At 37.7% G+C, this 16,136-nt stretch overlaps 1 protein-coding gene across 2 annotated transcripts in view; it reads right to left on the bottom strand.

The window, feature by feature from the left end:
• Nucleotides 1–16,136, bottom strand: part of dennd1a (DENN/MADD domain containing 1A) — a 43,143-nt gene extending 27,007 nt beyond the window's left edge. The window contains exons 1-9 of one of the 2 annotated variants that reach the window (XM_040048644.1): nt 15,977–16,136; nt 13,116–13,180; nt 9,294–9,337; nt 9,007–9,056; nt 7,963–8,082; nt 4,124–4,193; nt 3,704–3,784; nt 3,373–3,426; nt 2,263–2,373 (exon numbers count right to left, since the gene is read on the bottom strand). In XM_040048644.1, coding sequence (XP_039904578.1) covers nt 2,263–2,373; nt 3,373–3,426; nt 3,704–3,784; nt 4,124–4,193; nt 7,963–8,082; nt 9,007–9,056; nt 9,294–9,337; nt 13,116–13,180; nt 15,977–15,993 — 612 coding nt within the window. In that variant the 5' untranslated portion in view covers nt 15,994–16,136. The remainder of the gene's footprint in view (nt 1–2,262; nt 2,374–3,372; nt 3,427–3,703; nt 3,785–4,123; nt 4,194–7,962; nt 8,083–9,006; nt 9,057–9,293; nt 9,338–13,115; nt 13,181–15,976) is intronic. The other variant, XM_040048645.1, reaches the window with a different exon arrangement.

Below are 16,136 nucleotides of genomic sequence, written 5' to 3'. Positions count from 1 at the left end.
AATAGGGTCTAGGATGAGTGCGCTGTGAAGACGATACCCTAGGGCAGACCTTCCCAAAGTGTGGGGCCTTCCCAGAGCCATTGCAGGGGGGGGGGGGGGGGGGGGGGGGGGGTATGAAAAGGGAAAAAAATAAACAAAAAAAAATAAACAATGCTTGGACACTGCTAGCACGGGGCTCCCACACAAACGCAAAGCGGGAGGTGAAGCAAACCAACTTCCTTCCGACCCAAAGACTAGAAAATATGGTGAAGCATATCTTCTCTTTGGTTTCACCTGCACAAGTGCCGAGGTAGGTCTCCCCTGCAGAATTGGTTTCCCCTGCGTCGGGAGCTGGGCTCTCCAAATCACAGACAAACAGTATCCCACATTCTTGATTTTTAGTTCACAAACACTTCTTGCAATGACTAACTACTCCTGACATTTTGGAGAGGTTAGCTCTTTATACAGAAAAGTTACAGCGGGATACAAATAATATCAGGCTGATCCTGCCACGATTTGTTCCCCCTGTCTAAATCACGGACAAACAGTATCCCACATTTTTTGATGTTTTTAAACCCATTTTGCACAGAGAGGCATTTTTTGAAAAATGTGTTGACAGCAATGTTGAATATTATTACACAGGAAAAAACAACTACACGTAAAATAAGCACATTGTGATGCCTCTGCCTTTCTAAATGGAGGGACAGTAACTGTGTGTGTATGTAAGCGTGTAAAACCTGCAGATAGTCAGATTAACAGTATTTTGTCTCTATCTGCCATTCTGCAATTCATCTCATGTAAACAATAACGTGGCGCACAGCTGACATGAAAAAAGGCACAAACCTTTGACGTTGCGTGACCAACTCTGTATTCCTCGTCCACACGTAAACGCAAAAAAGGAGTTTTAAAAAAATCTCAGTTTTCGGTGATTCGAAACGCCGTTTACGTGTGGACGAAACAGCTGCGTTTTCAAAAATACCCGTGTAGGTGCTGACGCAGCGTAAAAAAGTTAGTAGTTTATTTTCTTACTACCTGTAATTTATTGCAGATTACTTGTATTTGCTTAATTGTTTACTAAATGTTTGAAGTGTAAAATAAACCGCAATGGAGCAAAATATGGGTGTGTGTGTGTGTGTGCGCGTGTGTGCGTGCGTGCGTGCGTGCGTGCATGCATGTGCGCGCGCGCAGGGGGGGGGGGGGGGGCAACATTTTTCTTGTAAAACAAAGGGGGACCTAGCAAAAAAAAGTTTGGGAACCACTGCCCTAGGGTACAGTATCAATCCGTTTTACATTCAGACAGCAACTGTGAAAATACAGTTCAAGTCTTCAGAACTTCAGACTGAAGCCTTGAAATTTTCAGACCTATAATATAGAGACATATTAATGACTCAGGCTGTAATCTCCAAGTTAATTGTTTTGGTCAATGTGGTTTCATATGTCCTCAATGGACAATTAGGTTTATTTTTATAAAGATGAATTCACAACCTGTCCACTGTTTACTACACTTTTTATCCAGTGACAAATAGGATATCTCTGAATTGTAAAAACAGTCAAGAAAGATTAAGTTCTTGTTCTGTCTATTTGAGGGATTAAAAAAATGCTCAAATACTCACTTAAACGTGACCCACCACTCTCTACTTTGAGGGACTGTAAAACTACGAGATTAAAATTTGGTATAGGGTCTTTAAATATGTTCAATTTATTGTACAAAGAATTTAAAACAAACAAAGAACTGGGTTGGGTGGAAACATTTTCGGAGGTGGAGCAAAGGAGAACAGTGATTTTGTTTTCCTTGATAGCTACCTATATCTTTCATTCAGGTAGTTGGAACAACAGGGATGTGGTTGAAAATTAAAAATAGGAAAACAAATGGAAAAATGTCAAAATCTATATTACAGCTACATTAAAGGTGGCTGGATGTCAAAGGGAAACAAAAAAGCAAAACTGAAAGTGAAATAAACAAAATAAAACCAAAGAGATCTTCATTGGCTTTTGCATTTGATCATATAGCACATTATTTTCCATCGTTCAGTAACAACACTTGCCTGTTTACTACCAGTGTTCTAAATATGGGGTGAAATGATATCTGTGGCCACTTTAAGGGAATTGTTTCAAAATGACAGTTTAAAGAAAATCTCTTCATGGTCATTAACAAATTACTGAAATATTCAAGGCCCAACAAATTTCAAATTTCCCACGTGTGGGACTAATAAAGGTTATCTTATCTTATCAAACTGGCAGAGCATTAACAGAGAGAAGAAAGAGGAAGTGGACTCTACTTACAGTGCTAAGTTTGCTACAGCAGATGAGGATTCGACGTTCATAAAGCATACTAGCATACAGATGAAGCATGTTATTGACATCTACTGCTACAAAGTACTCTGTTAGGTTTCTCTGCAAGGATCAAACAAAATAAGAGAAAAAACAAGAGTTAGTTGTGACAGTAAAGACCAGTGAGAATCACATAATGTCAACCTGTGAAACTCCATATTGTGCATTTCATTTGATAAATGCAGTGCAATATGGCAGTCATGTTAACTGCACAATGTACATATGTTTTGGCACATTATTTATGCACTCCCTATAGCACTCCCAATCGAAGTTACAGTAGCTGATCTGGACTAGAAACAATCTAATCCAGTGATTTTTTTTTGTCATTTTCATTACAAGTGGGACATAGTTGATGACTTTTTAAATTGGCTTGAAGACAGAAGGTACTGCTTCGATGTGACCAAAAACTTGTCTTTCCCAGAAACACAACACTCAGGACCTATGGGAGAAATTTGTAACAGTAATAATGTGTAACAGTTAACTGCCAAGTAATAACTTAATCTAGTGCAAAGTCAGCAGCCTTCAAAAAAACCCCAAAAAAACCCAAAAACATTTTGAGTCTATACATTTAGTTTTATGTCCCAGTGATCAATGAAATTCAAATTCTTTCATGTTGGGTAGTTATTTTGACATAAGCTGTCAAGAGGTGAGATCAAATATCTGAAGCTATTTTTATTCATTATAATTTTTGATCCTGACAGCCTAGAGCACTTCTATATTTCTGCTCTTACAGAAGAGTACGTCAACTATTTATTTGCAGTAACCCTGTTAATGTACAGCAGATATTACTGTGTCTATGGGTGGAACTTTACCATTCAGTAGGTCTATCTACACACATAGCATGGGATGACCTCAAAAGTCAAAAGATTTTCATGTCCATAAGAAAAAATACATAAGCACATATTCATGTGCACTCAAAAACCTGTCTAAAGTCTCTCATTTCAAAGTCATAGTTGAGATACGAGTCAGCTGTCAAAACGGTGGGCTTCTGTTTGACAAAATGTAAAGCAGCTTTGAGATTTGACTTAATGTTTTCAGCATAAAGGAAAAGTAAACACTCACATTCTCAGGTATGCTGGGAAGTTCCTTTGTGTCAGGCACAATGAAATAGGAATGCTAGAGAGAGACAGACAACAAGTGTCTGAGTGCTTCACAGTGTGAATAAAGAATGTAGAAAATCTAAGCAGCATTCCCTGCATGATGATTCATAATAACACCTAGTGTAGTAATCCAGGAGAGCGTCACACTTTAAAGCTAAAAATTAAACTTGTTTCAGGATTTTGTATGGGTGATTCCATTATTCCATTACTTCCTCTGTATGAAGGAAAGGTAATATGTGTTTTCCAGTGTAATTACGAGTTTAGTTAGATGTGATGTGTTGAGTCAGACTCACCACACCAAGGTGAATGGGGACACAAGGTTCAGGGATGGGCAGCGTATACAGTAACAACAGGAGCTCTTGCCACTGGCTTTCCTAAAAAAATAAATAAATGAAAATAATTAATAAAAAAATTAATCAGAACACGCTAAATGCATGGATAGCATGTCCTCATGCGAATAAATACAAATAGCACAGCCTGAACCGATAACCTGTTATGGTGTAGCTAGAGTCTCAGAAAAAGTCCCAAAACTGCAGCTACATTTGAAAGCCCCAGCAAGCCAGGGCCAATAAACAATGATCATATCTGATGCTAAAAGTAAAATGGACAGAAGATCTGACATGCATGCATTGGCTAATGAAGAGACTGGCCAATGAATTCCTAACTGAGGTGAAGAAATCCAATTTCAAGATGAATTGTGTGTCATTTCTCACCTGTCCTTTGACAGTGTAATCTGCAAGGATATTAAGCAGCTTGTAGAAGACTTCGAACCAGGGAAGGTAGCTACAAAGTCACAAAACCAGTTTTTAATTAGCACAATTCAAACAAGATGGAAATCATCTATTTTTAAAAAAGGTAGAGTGGAGTTCATTCAGCAATGGCAGAAATAAAGTGAAACACAGGAAACCACAAAAATGTAGACTGACCAAAAATAAAACAAAAAAACAATAGTAATGACTAAGTGCCAAAGAAGGTATATTGGGTAAAATATTCCAAACAATGTGGTAATTCATGTACTCAAAAAAAAAAAAAAGAAGAAGTATAAGGTGCCTTTGAAAAAAATTAACAATGGTGATAATGTTACAACAAAAGCGTTTTATTCAAAGGTTTTCATAGTTATATAGAGCCTGCAATGGTTTTAAAGCATTGAGACCATGTAATCAAACAATAATGAATATGAGAAGAGACCAAGTAATATATGCTACCAGTCAAACATTTCGACACACTTTTTCATTTAATGGTTTTTCTTTATTTTCAGGACTCTTTACATTGTAGATTCTCACTGAAGGCATCAACACTATGAATTAAACACATGGAATTATGTAATAAACAAAGTGTGAAACAACTCAAAACATATATTTTAGACTCTTCAAAATAGCCACCCTTTGCTTGCTGGGCCTTTTCCCTTCACTCTGCAGTCCATCCTAAACCATCTTGATTGGGTTTAGTCATCTGGCACAGCACTCCATCACTCTTCTTCTTGGTCAAATAGCCCTTATACAGTCTGGAGGTGTGTTTGGGGTCATTGCCCTGTTGAAAAGTAAATGGTGGTCCAACTAAACGCAAAACCGGATGGGATGGCATGTTGCTGCAGGATCCTGTGGTAGCCATGCTTGTTCAGCGTGCCTTCAGTTTTGTACATAAAAATTAAATCCCCAACAGTGTCACCAGCAGAGCATGCCCCACACCATCACACCTCCTCCTCCATGCTTCATGGTGGGAACCATGCATATAGAGACTATTTGCTCACCTTTTCTATCTTACACAAAGTGTGGAACCAAAGATCTCAAATATGGCCCAAACAAATCTCTTCTACTTGTTGCTTTTCTTAGTAGTGGTTTCTTAGCAGCTATTTGACCATAAAGGCCTGATTCCCCAGTCTCCTCTGAACAGTTGATGTAGAGATGTGTCTGCTACTGGAACTCTGTGTGGCATTTATATGGGCTCTAATCTGAGATGCTTTTAACTTGCAATTTCTGAGGCTGGTGACTCCACTGAATTTATCATCAGCAGAAGAGGTGACTCTTGGTCTTCCTTTCCTGGGGGAGTGCTCATGTGAGCCAGTTTTTTTTTTTTTTTCAAATCACTCGATGGTTTTCGTGACTGCACTTGGGGGCATATTCAAAGTTTTAGCAATTTTCCGTATTGAATGACCTTCAGTTCTTAAAGTAGTGATGGAGTGTCATTTCTCTTTACTTAGCTGCTTGGTTCTTGCTATAATATGATTTCCAACAGTTGTCAAATAGGGCTGTCAGCCGTGTAGCAACCTGACTTCTGCACAACACAACTAATGGTCGCAACCCTATTAAGAAAGCTAGTAATTCCACAAATAAACTCTGACAAGACACACCTGTCATTATGAAGCTCAATGAGAGAAGGCCAACGGTTTGCAGCGCCATCAACAAAACAAAGGGTGGGTACTTTGAGCAATCTAAAAGAAAATACATATTTAGTTATTTATCAATTTTTTCTTTGCTGTATAATTTCATACAACTTGCTTCATATATTTGATGTCTTCAGTATGTATCTACAATGTAGAAAGTAGTAAAAAAAAAAAATAAAGAAAAACCATTAAATGAGAAGGTGTGTCCAAACTTTTGACTGGTAGTGTACATACATGTTAGCTGTATTAGCTAAATGTAATTAATTTAAAAAAAAATTTTATAGCAACAAATCACAACAACAGTTCCTCAATATGCTTTATATTCTAAGCTAAAGACCTTACAATAATACAGAGAAAACCTCAACAATCAGATCATCCCCTATGAGCAAGCACTTAGAGACAATGGAAAGTTAAAATTGTTTTAATACACGTGAAGACAACATGGATTCAACCATGTGGTAACATTCAAGAGAACATTTGTATCTTTGGCATCAGCTTCAATTTCATTATTACAGTTTCATCATCATACATTTGAATATTAGTTCCAGTAAAATGGTCAAATGGACAGTTCTCTGTAGATCAGGGGTTCATTAACCTCGTACTCAGGCTCAGCAGTTCAAGCTTTCTCTCACACTCAAAAGAAGCTCTTGTTCAGGAGACAGAGCTCAACCACTACTCCCAGCCAACTAATGTGACATTAATTGCCTGGTAGTGGCGATTGGGCCCATGCTAGGTAGGCTCAGATGGACATATCACAATGGATTTAGCATGTACTTACTGTAAGTACATGCTTATGTTTCTTTTCAGTGATTGTTATAACTAGCTAGTATTTGAGTAAAGTGTTATCTGTAACTGGCAACAGCTGTGATTGCCCAGCTTATCATAGACATAGCAAAGTCTTTGATCAAGTTGCAGAAATTAGGTAGCTAAAGCATTAGCTAAAAAAAAAAAAAAAAAAAAAAACAACAACAACAACAACAACAACACACATTTATAGCAATCACTGCAGGATTTGATATCTGAAACTGAAGGATCTGAAGGATAGGATAATCTGAATTAGTTTTGAACCTACATACCTCTGGCTCATTATACAAGGTTAATGGCAATATAAAAAAACTACTGCAATTCCCTGTACACAGGATTAGGCACTTCCACACCCTTTAATTTGCAAATGGTTCAAAATACAGCTGCTTTAATTTTAACTGATTCAAAGGAAAGACAGTATATTACTCCTGTTTTAGCTCAGCTGCACTGGCTACCTATGAAGGTTTAAATACATGAAAAAAAGTTTAGTACTTGTTTTTTAACGTCTTCATAGATTAGTGCCACAATATATTACAGAACTTTTAATTCTGTCTTTTGCCTCCAGGTCACTGAGATCAACATCCTGTTAGTTTTCTGTCAGTGCCTCACCCAAAAACTAAAGGCAACTAGGGCTTTGCAGTTACAGCTGCTAGACTCTGGAATAGTCGGACACCCCATACTGGAAAAAACGAACACTTTTAAATCAGCTATAGACGTACCCATTTCCAGCTGCTTTTAGTCAAGTCTGAGGTCCATTCGACTTGACGTTTCACTCCTGTACTGGCTGCTCTTCCTTGGCTCGCTGTTAAATCTAAACAATATTTTTTTTTAGATTTAACAGACAATCCCAACTGGTTGCCCTAAATGGCCCTCTCCGTTTCTGTCAGGGATTTCTTCCTGTTAAAAGGGATTCTTCCTTCTTACTGTCACCAAGTGCTTGCTCATGAGGTGTCATCTGATTTTTTTCATTATGATTATAGGGTCTTTACCTTAGAATATAAAGGTCCCTGATGTGACGGCTGTTGGTTTTTCACTATATAAATTAAACTGATTTGAATTGAATTGAACTTACTAGGATGACTAATTTTTAAAGACTGCAAATAAAGTATAATCACAGAAAATTCAAAAGCTAAAGAAGATGCACGGGCGAGATTCTCAGTCTGATGTCAATTTGTTATCACTAGTGGAGATAACAAAATATGTACAGTATCTTACTGCCAAATTTAACATCTCATCAAAAGTCAGGCTTATTTGTTTTTCTAGACCTTCTTTTATTTGGCAATAAAACAGTTTTATATCAGCTTTTCACAAAAAATCCACAATACAATGAACGCACACCCCACACTCACCTATACACATACTTACCTAAGAATACAGTAGCAAGTGTGTGCACCTGACGAGAGGCGGCAAAAGCCAAACCTCTGTTTGCTCTCAATGTCAGTCAACACAAACGTAAAGTTCTGGCCAACTTGGTTGACAGAAAGACTGTTGGTTGAGAGAGGAGGAGAAGACAAGACTAAGTCCTTTCCATAAGATACAGATACACAAATAAACAGAATATATAGACAAACCGACTTCATATAGAATAAAACGGACATCTGTTAATGGTGCCAAATACAACTTAATAAAAGCAGAACAATCAATGAATGAATGCTGTTTTATTTGAGCTTAGTTTAGTGGACAGTCTTTAGGCCAGCTCCTGAACTCCCATCAGGTCTGAATAGTTTTAAAAAGATATTGGCGGCAACTGGTGGTATTCCTCAGCCTCCTAGAGATACACCTATGGAATAAAATTTCGAAATCCTACTTCGCCTTGTTCTCAAGTTATCGCATTCACAAGATTTTCAGAAACCTTGACCACTAAGCTTGACGTCAAGGTCACTGAGAAACTCATCTAAGATTCTTAGTAGATGAACATATGGTATCAATTTCAAAATCCTAGGTGACTTTCATCTTGATGTTTCGAGTGAGACATTTTGAGACTTTTATGTCCAAGTCAAGATATGACATCCATGTTTTACTGAAAAAGGCAATCAAGCATCGTCACCTATTTAAATCAAACAGGCAAAAATGGACTGTTTTAGCATTTATACTACAGCACCTAACAAAAGCATTGTATTATTTTAATTTCCCCAAACCAACATCTCAAAATGACCCATCTTTAGCTTATAACAACAACATCTAACATTACTTTTTTTCCCCTCTTGTTCTTAGTGTGGCTAAATACTGTATATAGTTTTGCTAATAGCCCAAACGAGCCAAAATACTATAGCATTTAATAGTGTCATTAACATAAATAATAGTGTACCAGCACCAAAAACTTCATTGAATACCCACAGCAATGATTTTAATTCAATTCTCTTAGATTTAATCAACCCTATGTAGGTGCAGATGTGTATGTGTGTATACCTGTCCATGCTGAAAGGGAAGCAGAACTTGGACACAGTTTTAAGAGTTTCCTGTATTACAAAGAAAGGGATTATAAAGTACATTAATCCATGAACAAATTTAGAGGGGCTCAAATGGAACATGTAATGTGAAGCTATCCATAGAGAACAGTGTGCATAGAGGCATTTACATTATTGACACTACATAATAATTAAAATTACATAAAAATAATGCTTGTCAAAGAGAAAAAGTGAAAGCATGGTATGTACAACTGTGGAAAAGTACAATACTATAAAAAAGAAAAAGACCTGATCTCTGTAGTCGTCTGGAAACTGCCGACGAACCTCTGGCCCTGTTAGAAGCATACAGACAGAAAATGACTTCACTGAAATCACCAGCTTCCTTTCAACAAGACAACCCTAAAGACTATGACCCAATCCATGAGGCTTAGGGGTTTCCCCACTTTCAGTATATGTATGAGGAGTCGCTGGCAGACACATTCAGTCTTGTACGCACATGTTCTCTTAGTTAATTTCTGCACCCTTAACTCACAGTGCTGTGACATTAAACCTTAAGAGAAAAAAAAAAAAAACTATGAAAAAACTTCTTTCATCATCTTTTTTTATGTTTAGACAAAATATGCAAATTAATTATCTGAGAGTTATCACTCATCCCTTTTGTAAAAGAGAAACCTGACTGACTTTGAATTTAAACAGTTATTCTCATAACATAAAAAAAGCAGAAAAAGTACAAATAAAAAATAAAAAAATTGAACAAATCCAAGTGACCCAAAAATTTGCAGTTCACATGCATGAACTTGAGTGACATTCCATTCTTAATGGGTTTACTATGATAACAGCTTCAGCTCTTTTGGCAAAGCTTTACACGATTTTTAGGTTAGGTGTTTATGGGAATTTTTGACCAATCTTCCAGAAGGGCATTTGTGAGGTCAAACACTGATGTTGGACAAGAAGGCCTGGCTCACAGTCTGCCCTCTAATTCATCCCAAAGGTGTTCTGTCGAGTTGAGGTCAGGATTCTGTGAAGACCAGTCAAGGTGTTCCATACCAAATTCCCCCCATTCATGTCTTACGGACCTTGCTTTGTGCATTGGTGCACAGTCATGTTGGAAAAGGAATTTTTTATTTTGTTGCTACACCAAAATCATGTCTGCACTCATCAGCAGGTTTGATCATCACTGTATGTTCTGCCCAGGAGGTGAGCTTGAGCTTTACTGCAACATGTTGAGTGTTGCACTGTTCCCTCATATGACAAGGGAGAAACAATGTAAGCAAGGGTATAAATCCCCCTTACAAATGACACTTCTAATATAAGCATTCTGCTTAAAACAGTAAATAAAAAACAAATGGATATTGCATCTTGAAGACTGCAGTTTCATCATTTCCTCTGCAAACAGGATAAAATTCTTAGAAATACAGCCAACAACCTCTCCTCGGTATCCAGGAAATTAGTCACTTGCTGCAGATAAAAAAGCTTTAGAGACAGAGTTGAGATATATCACCATAACTCAGCTGGTGCCATCATCTTAACCTCTTGAAATGTTCCTACTGACGTAACTTTTTTCTTGCTAGCCAAAAATTATGAAATAATCACAAAATAAAATTAAAGTTTACAATAGGGCTGAGCCATATCATACCGTTCACAGTAATACCGGTATAATGTTGGGCAACGATAAGAAAATGAAATATCGTGATAGAATATGGGTAAAACGTGCATGCACAGTGTCTTTGTTTTCATACACACATGGCGGAAAAAGCATGGCAGCGACGGAGAATGAGAAGGGCGAAAGCGGATCGTTGAATGAAACAGATGAACCAGAATTGGTTTGTAAAAATGCTGCAACTTCAGTGTGGAACTGGTTTAGCTTTTGTCCGTCAGATACACAACAAAGTACTATTTTTGGTAGAGCATGCTAGCAGGCCGTCTTTATTACCGTGTTTTTTGGAAAATACGGCACACTTAAAATCAATCCTTTGATTTTTCTGAAAATCGACAATGCCCCTTATAATCCCGTGTGCCTTATGTATGAATTCTGGTTGTGTTTACTGACCTCTAAATTATTTTATGTGGTACACATCTGTCAAAATCTGTCAAATGTTTCAGCACGACTTTGCTAAGCTACGAACCCGCACCGCTTGATGAATTGTCGGAGCATTACGGCTATCGTAGACAGGAGCCTCGCGGAGTGATACGTACTATGCTTCAACATAATATTACTGTATTGTGTGTGTATAACCTCTTTTTAAGTTTTGTGGATATTATACATGGTTATGCTGAGGATATGTCGGCCAATTTCCACTGGAAATGCCTTTCGGTTAAACTGTCAGCAAGGAATTTGGATTTGCACTGTTAAATTTTTATATTACTTTAATGCACATAAAAAACAGCTGCTTGTTTAAGTGAAAATACATTGATGGAGTTTTCTTTGCACTATAAAGTTGTGGAGTTGTAAAGTATTTTGTCTAGTGTCAATTATATTGTCAGTTATATCGTTATCGCAAATTTTCAAATGTATATCGCTATAAATATTTTTGGTCATATCGCCCTGCTCTAGTTTACAAAACAGTACACTGGCGCAGGACCCTTTATGTACTAATCCGTGACTTGTTGTCAAGATTTCATAATTACTATAACCAACACCCCAAAGTTTGGGCCATTCCACTCCATGTGTGGGCACACTTCATCAACAGATAGGACAGAAGAAGAAAAAAAAAGAGCAATTTCACATTTCCACATTACCAGAAATCTATTAAAAGTAGTGTAAGGGAAGTGGTAGTGACAGAGATATTGACATGATAAAGCAGTGTAGTTTGTTGTCTGCTGCAAAACGTGTAAAAAGTGTACCAGAGAACTATCCACAGTAATATGCAACAAATGGTGTGGCTCTTCTCTCAACGTTTTGGAATAAGTATGAGATTGCACAAAGAGACAGGAGGCCTAAATAGCTAGCTTTATTCCACCTTCTCTTTTGGAAAGGGTAGGCTCGACTTTATTTTTCCTGCGGAGGCTGAACATCCTCTGAAAGCTGCTACAGATGTTGTATCAGTCGGTAGTTGCTAATGCAATTCCCTATGCTGTGGTCTGCTGGGAGAGCTGTACCAAGAAGAAGAACAATCACTGGCTGAATAAAATAATCAAGAAGGCAGGCTTGTTTGTTCGACCCTGTGGTGGCAGTGTTAGAACAGAGAATGCTGTGTAGTTTAAAGTCAGTTGTGTACAGAGAAACTGAGGAGGTCTTTGGTTCCCCAGGGGATCAGACTGCATAAAACATTGGAGGGGAAAGTGCATTAGGTTGGGTAAAAAAAAATGTCCCAAGAAAAATACTCGATTCCAACTGAGGTTTTTTTTTCTAGTGTTAGGGAATGGAAGGTAGATAACCAGCAGTGAAAATTGTATTATGAGCAGATGTGGATGTGGATACTAAGGATGTGTGCAAAGAGTCAACTAGACTACTAACTGTTAATAATGTGACTAGGCAGTACCAGATGTAATAGTCATTTAATCTAATTGTTCACATTTTAATTGACGCCCAAACCCGGCAAACTGTTATGTTCTAAGTGTTATACAGCTGTCTTCCACCAGATAGACCATAATTCAGTGAATAAAACAAACAACAAAACAATATCAATACAAACAATATCATCCACCAGGACGACTCAAGAAGAATGTGATTACTGGTTTCAAATGCCTTTATTTGGACAACTTTTGGAATTGTCCACTAAATGGTTCTCAAATGTAACAAGATATCTGAGTGTTTCTTAGTCTTAGACTAGTCAGCTAGTCAAACTTTGTTTCCTTGCTAAGTCAGCTAAGAAATTAGTTGGTTAGAACATTTCTAGTGGATACTATGATGACAAGAACTATAAAGATATGATAAAGATGATAAATCGATTTATTTTCCATGTTACTTAAGTACGTCTGGTTTGGTCAGGGTATTTTTATAACTATAACCAGAGAACATTTTGTGATTAATGCCTTCGAAAATTCTGGTAATTCTAAGGGGTTCTATGTATTGAAACATATTGGATTTTACATTCATTATTACTTGTTTAATGTACACCTAGTTCCATGATCAATATGTAAAAGAAAATGTAATTTTTAAGGACTTACCAGAACTGTGGATGCCTGGGTTGGCCACCTCCATATACACCTCAAAGGTAGACTCAGGGTTCTCCCTGCAACAAATAAAAAAAAAAAAAAAATAGCTTTATGGGCGCCAGTTTAGTTCAGTTGGATGAGCATGCGACCATATGCAGCATGGCTGAGAGCGGCTGGCCCCAGGTTTGAGTCTGACCCACGGCCCTTTGCCGCATGTCTCCCCTCTCTCTTTCCCGTCAGTTCTCACTGCATCCAACTAATAAACCCAAAAACAAAGGCCAAAAAATATATTTGTAAAAAAGCTTTATGTTTACTTATGTTGCAGACAAAAATGAAAGAAAATATAACACAAGAAACATATAACCAAGAATTAGACATCCATCAAAAAGATGAAGGAAGAAAACTGGTAAAGGACACTGCAAAGTGGCCTACACGAAAATTGAAGGAGCTGCAGGAATTTCTGGTAAGTACTGTACTATTAATGTTTCTCATGGTGTCTGTGCACACATGTCGAGATCTGTCCACCATATTGGGTGTGATACCACAGGGAGAAATATTCCCAGACTGACTGGCAGTGGTTCCTGGAGGTTACTGGCTTTGGGAGAAAATGGTTGCAAAGAAGGTGCTCCACCAAAAACAGCCTAATGATTGCTTTGGTTAAGTGACTGCTGAGCTACAGCCAGGAGGTAGAGCAGGTCTCGCAGCATATATACCTTTTTACAAGAAACTCACCTAGAAGACAGTGAATATCTTAGGCTAAAAACCTAGTTGGGTGGGTCAAGTATGTTTTTCTTCTTTCACAACAAGTAGTAGCATAGGTGTAGCTGTATTAATACATAAATGGTAAAGGTTGGTAAAGTGAGCTAGAGATAAATATGTGACAGGTTTTGATTTTTCAGGGAGTCTTACATGGTGAGGAAATTACCATTATGAACATTTACTGTTCACTAAATTATTCTTCAGAGTTCATACTCAAAACATTTCCAAAATTTGTAGAACTATCCTCAACAAAGGTCTTGACAGGAAGAGATTTCAATCGTTTATTTAATCCTTTAGTCGACAAACATCCGCTGTGAAACAGACTGTGGGCAGGCACAGGGGTTTGGCGCATTTGAGAATTATGTCTAAGATCTACAGTTCCTCATCATCCATATCGCCAGACACGGTCAACAAGGCAAAGCAGTGGAAATCTTTCTATCAGATGACATTATTTATCCAATGAAATAGAGTTGAAATTAGTTGTAGACCATGCATTATGTCTTGTTTTTTTTTGTCTTTTTATTTTACACATCGCCCCAAAGTTCAGGGATTCCAAGGGGTGGGTTTAAAAAATTGATTTTCCTATTCAAATCAGTTTTAGTTTGAATAATGCAATATCGATTCATTAAATCCTGAATTGATTTTTAAATATATTTATTTAGCCAGAAACACCAGAATCTCAGCTTAAAGCTCACAAAACTATTTCAAAAAACCACCAAAGAGTTATAACACCAAATGATTAAAGAGCAGGTAAACACATTCCACAGAAAGATGTAAATGCAAAGCGCAACCCGGCGGCACGAACACAGACAACTCATCGGGTGCTAAAAGTCGACATCTCGCAGATTCTGAAGCTGCGGGTTTGTCACCCTCCGACCAAAATTCACTGAAAAAGCAGCAAATGAAGATCAAACTACGCTTCGCATTTGAAAAATATTGTCATAAATTCCCACAGGGTACTTCCAGTTTACCACCAAAAATTTGTGTTTCTGCATTATTCACTTGCTTACTAGGCACCAGACTACCGTTGTGTGTGGTGCTGTCGACTTTTTTTTTTTTTTCTTTAAATGACCTCCGACCAGAAAGCCTAATTTCTGCTGTTCAATACCAAATAAGTGTAAACTTTTACAAAATATGCCAAATTGCAAAACACTGAGCTATGTCTTTAATAAAACCTCTGTAACTTAGCTCTGCTTCACTTCAGCAGCATCAGGTAATGTTTATCTGTTGATTCATGGATTTCTTCTGTTTTTGACATTCTGCAGAATATTTTTAAGCTGGTTATCTGCTATAAAAAGCCAGGCCAGGAAAATCTCCTTTATGTTTTTCTGTGTTTTATCCTCAGCTACTTTGACACAAAGGCATCTGTTATGATGCTTACACCTCTGATACAGTCTCACAACTGTCAGCTTTGGTTTTATACATAGACATAAAAAATTTAAAGTATATGGATATATACTGATAAATGATCATAATTATAATATGTCTGACTGTCTGAGTTAAATTGAATCGAATTGAAATCTTGAAATTGAATTAGTTATAGTAATCAGTGATGATATCCAGCCCAAACTGTAAGGATTGTTCTTAAAAAGCAGGCAAAGTAGGGCCTCCACATAACCCTACTAACATAGTGTCTCAACACAGTGCGGGACTTTTCTTACTAAATCTGTCCTTATAGTGATATAAATCTCATAAATACACCATATCTGTATACCAAAGCCAATCTATAGATCAGTTGTCCTTTTCTATCATGCCACGAGAGTAGCCTGCAGTCATCGTCTCTGCTGCACTTCTCAGTCCTGAAAAGTAGCATCCGGTTTTGGGGGGAAAAAAACATCTAATGCAGTTACCATGCTTAAAGTGGCTACATATCCACTCACTGTCAGTCACCACTAACCGCGCGGAAAGCTTTGAGTTACTAGTACACCTCAGTGTCATTAAAAATATATAAATAAAAGGTTCTTATTTTTTTGTTTTTTTTTCCAGGTCCCGTCAGTGTTTTTAGCCTGTGTCACAACAAGCCAGGGCCTCATACTCTACGATATCTTCTCCATGACTCTGTGGAACACTGCTAACACAACAGTTTTAACTAACGCACCGAGAAATATACTTACTTGATTCGAGACCCCATCCTGTATTTAGTCTCCCCGCCGTGGCTGGCAGCAGACGCGTCACTCCGTATTTTTCTCAAGCTAACCTGCCCGTCACACACAACAGTACACCGCCATGGTGAATCGCCATGCGTAAGTCACGCTCCACTTTGTGCCGCTCCTG

This window comes from Simochromis diagramma, unplaced genomic scaffold (genome assembly GCF_900408965.1).
Source record: "Simochromis diagramma unplaced genomic scaffold, fSimDia1.1 OVJJ01000683.1, whole genome shotgun sequence".
In the NCBI taxonomy this organism is placed as follows: domain Eukaryota; kingdom Metazoa; phylum Chordata; class Actinopteri; order Cichliformes; family Cichlidae; genus Simochromis; species Simochromis diagramma.
This window is presented reverse-complemented; position numbering and strand designations above follow the sequence as displayed.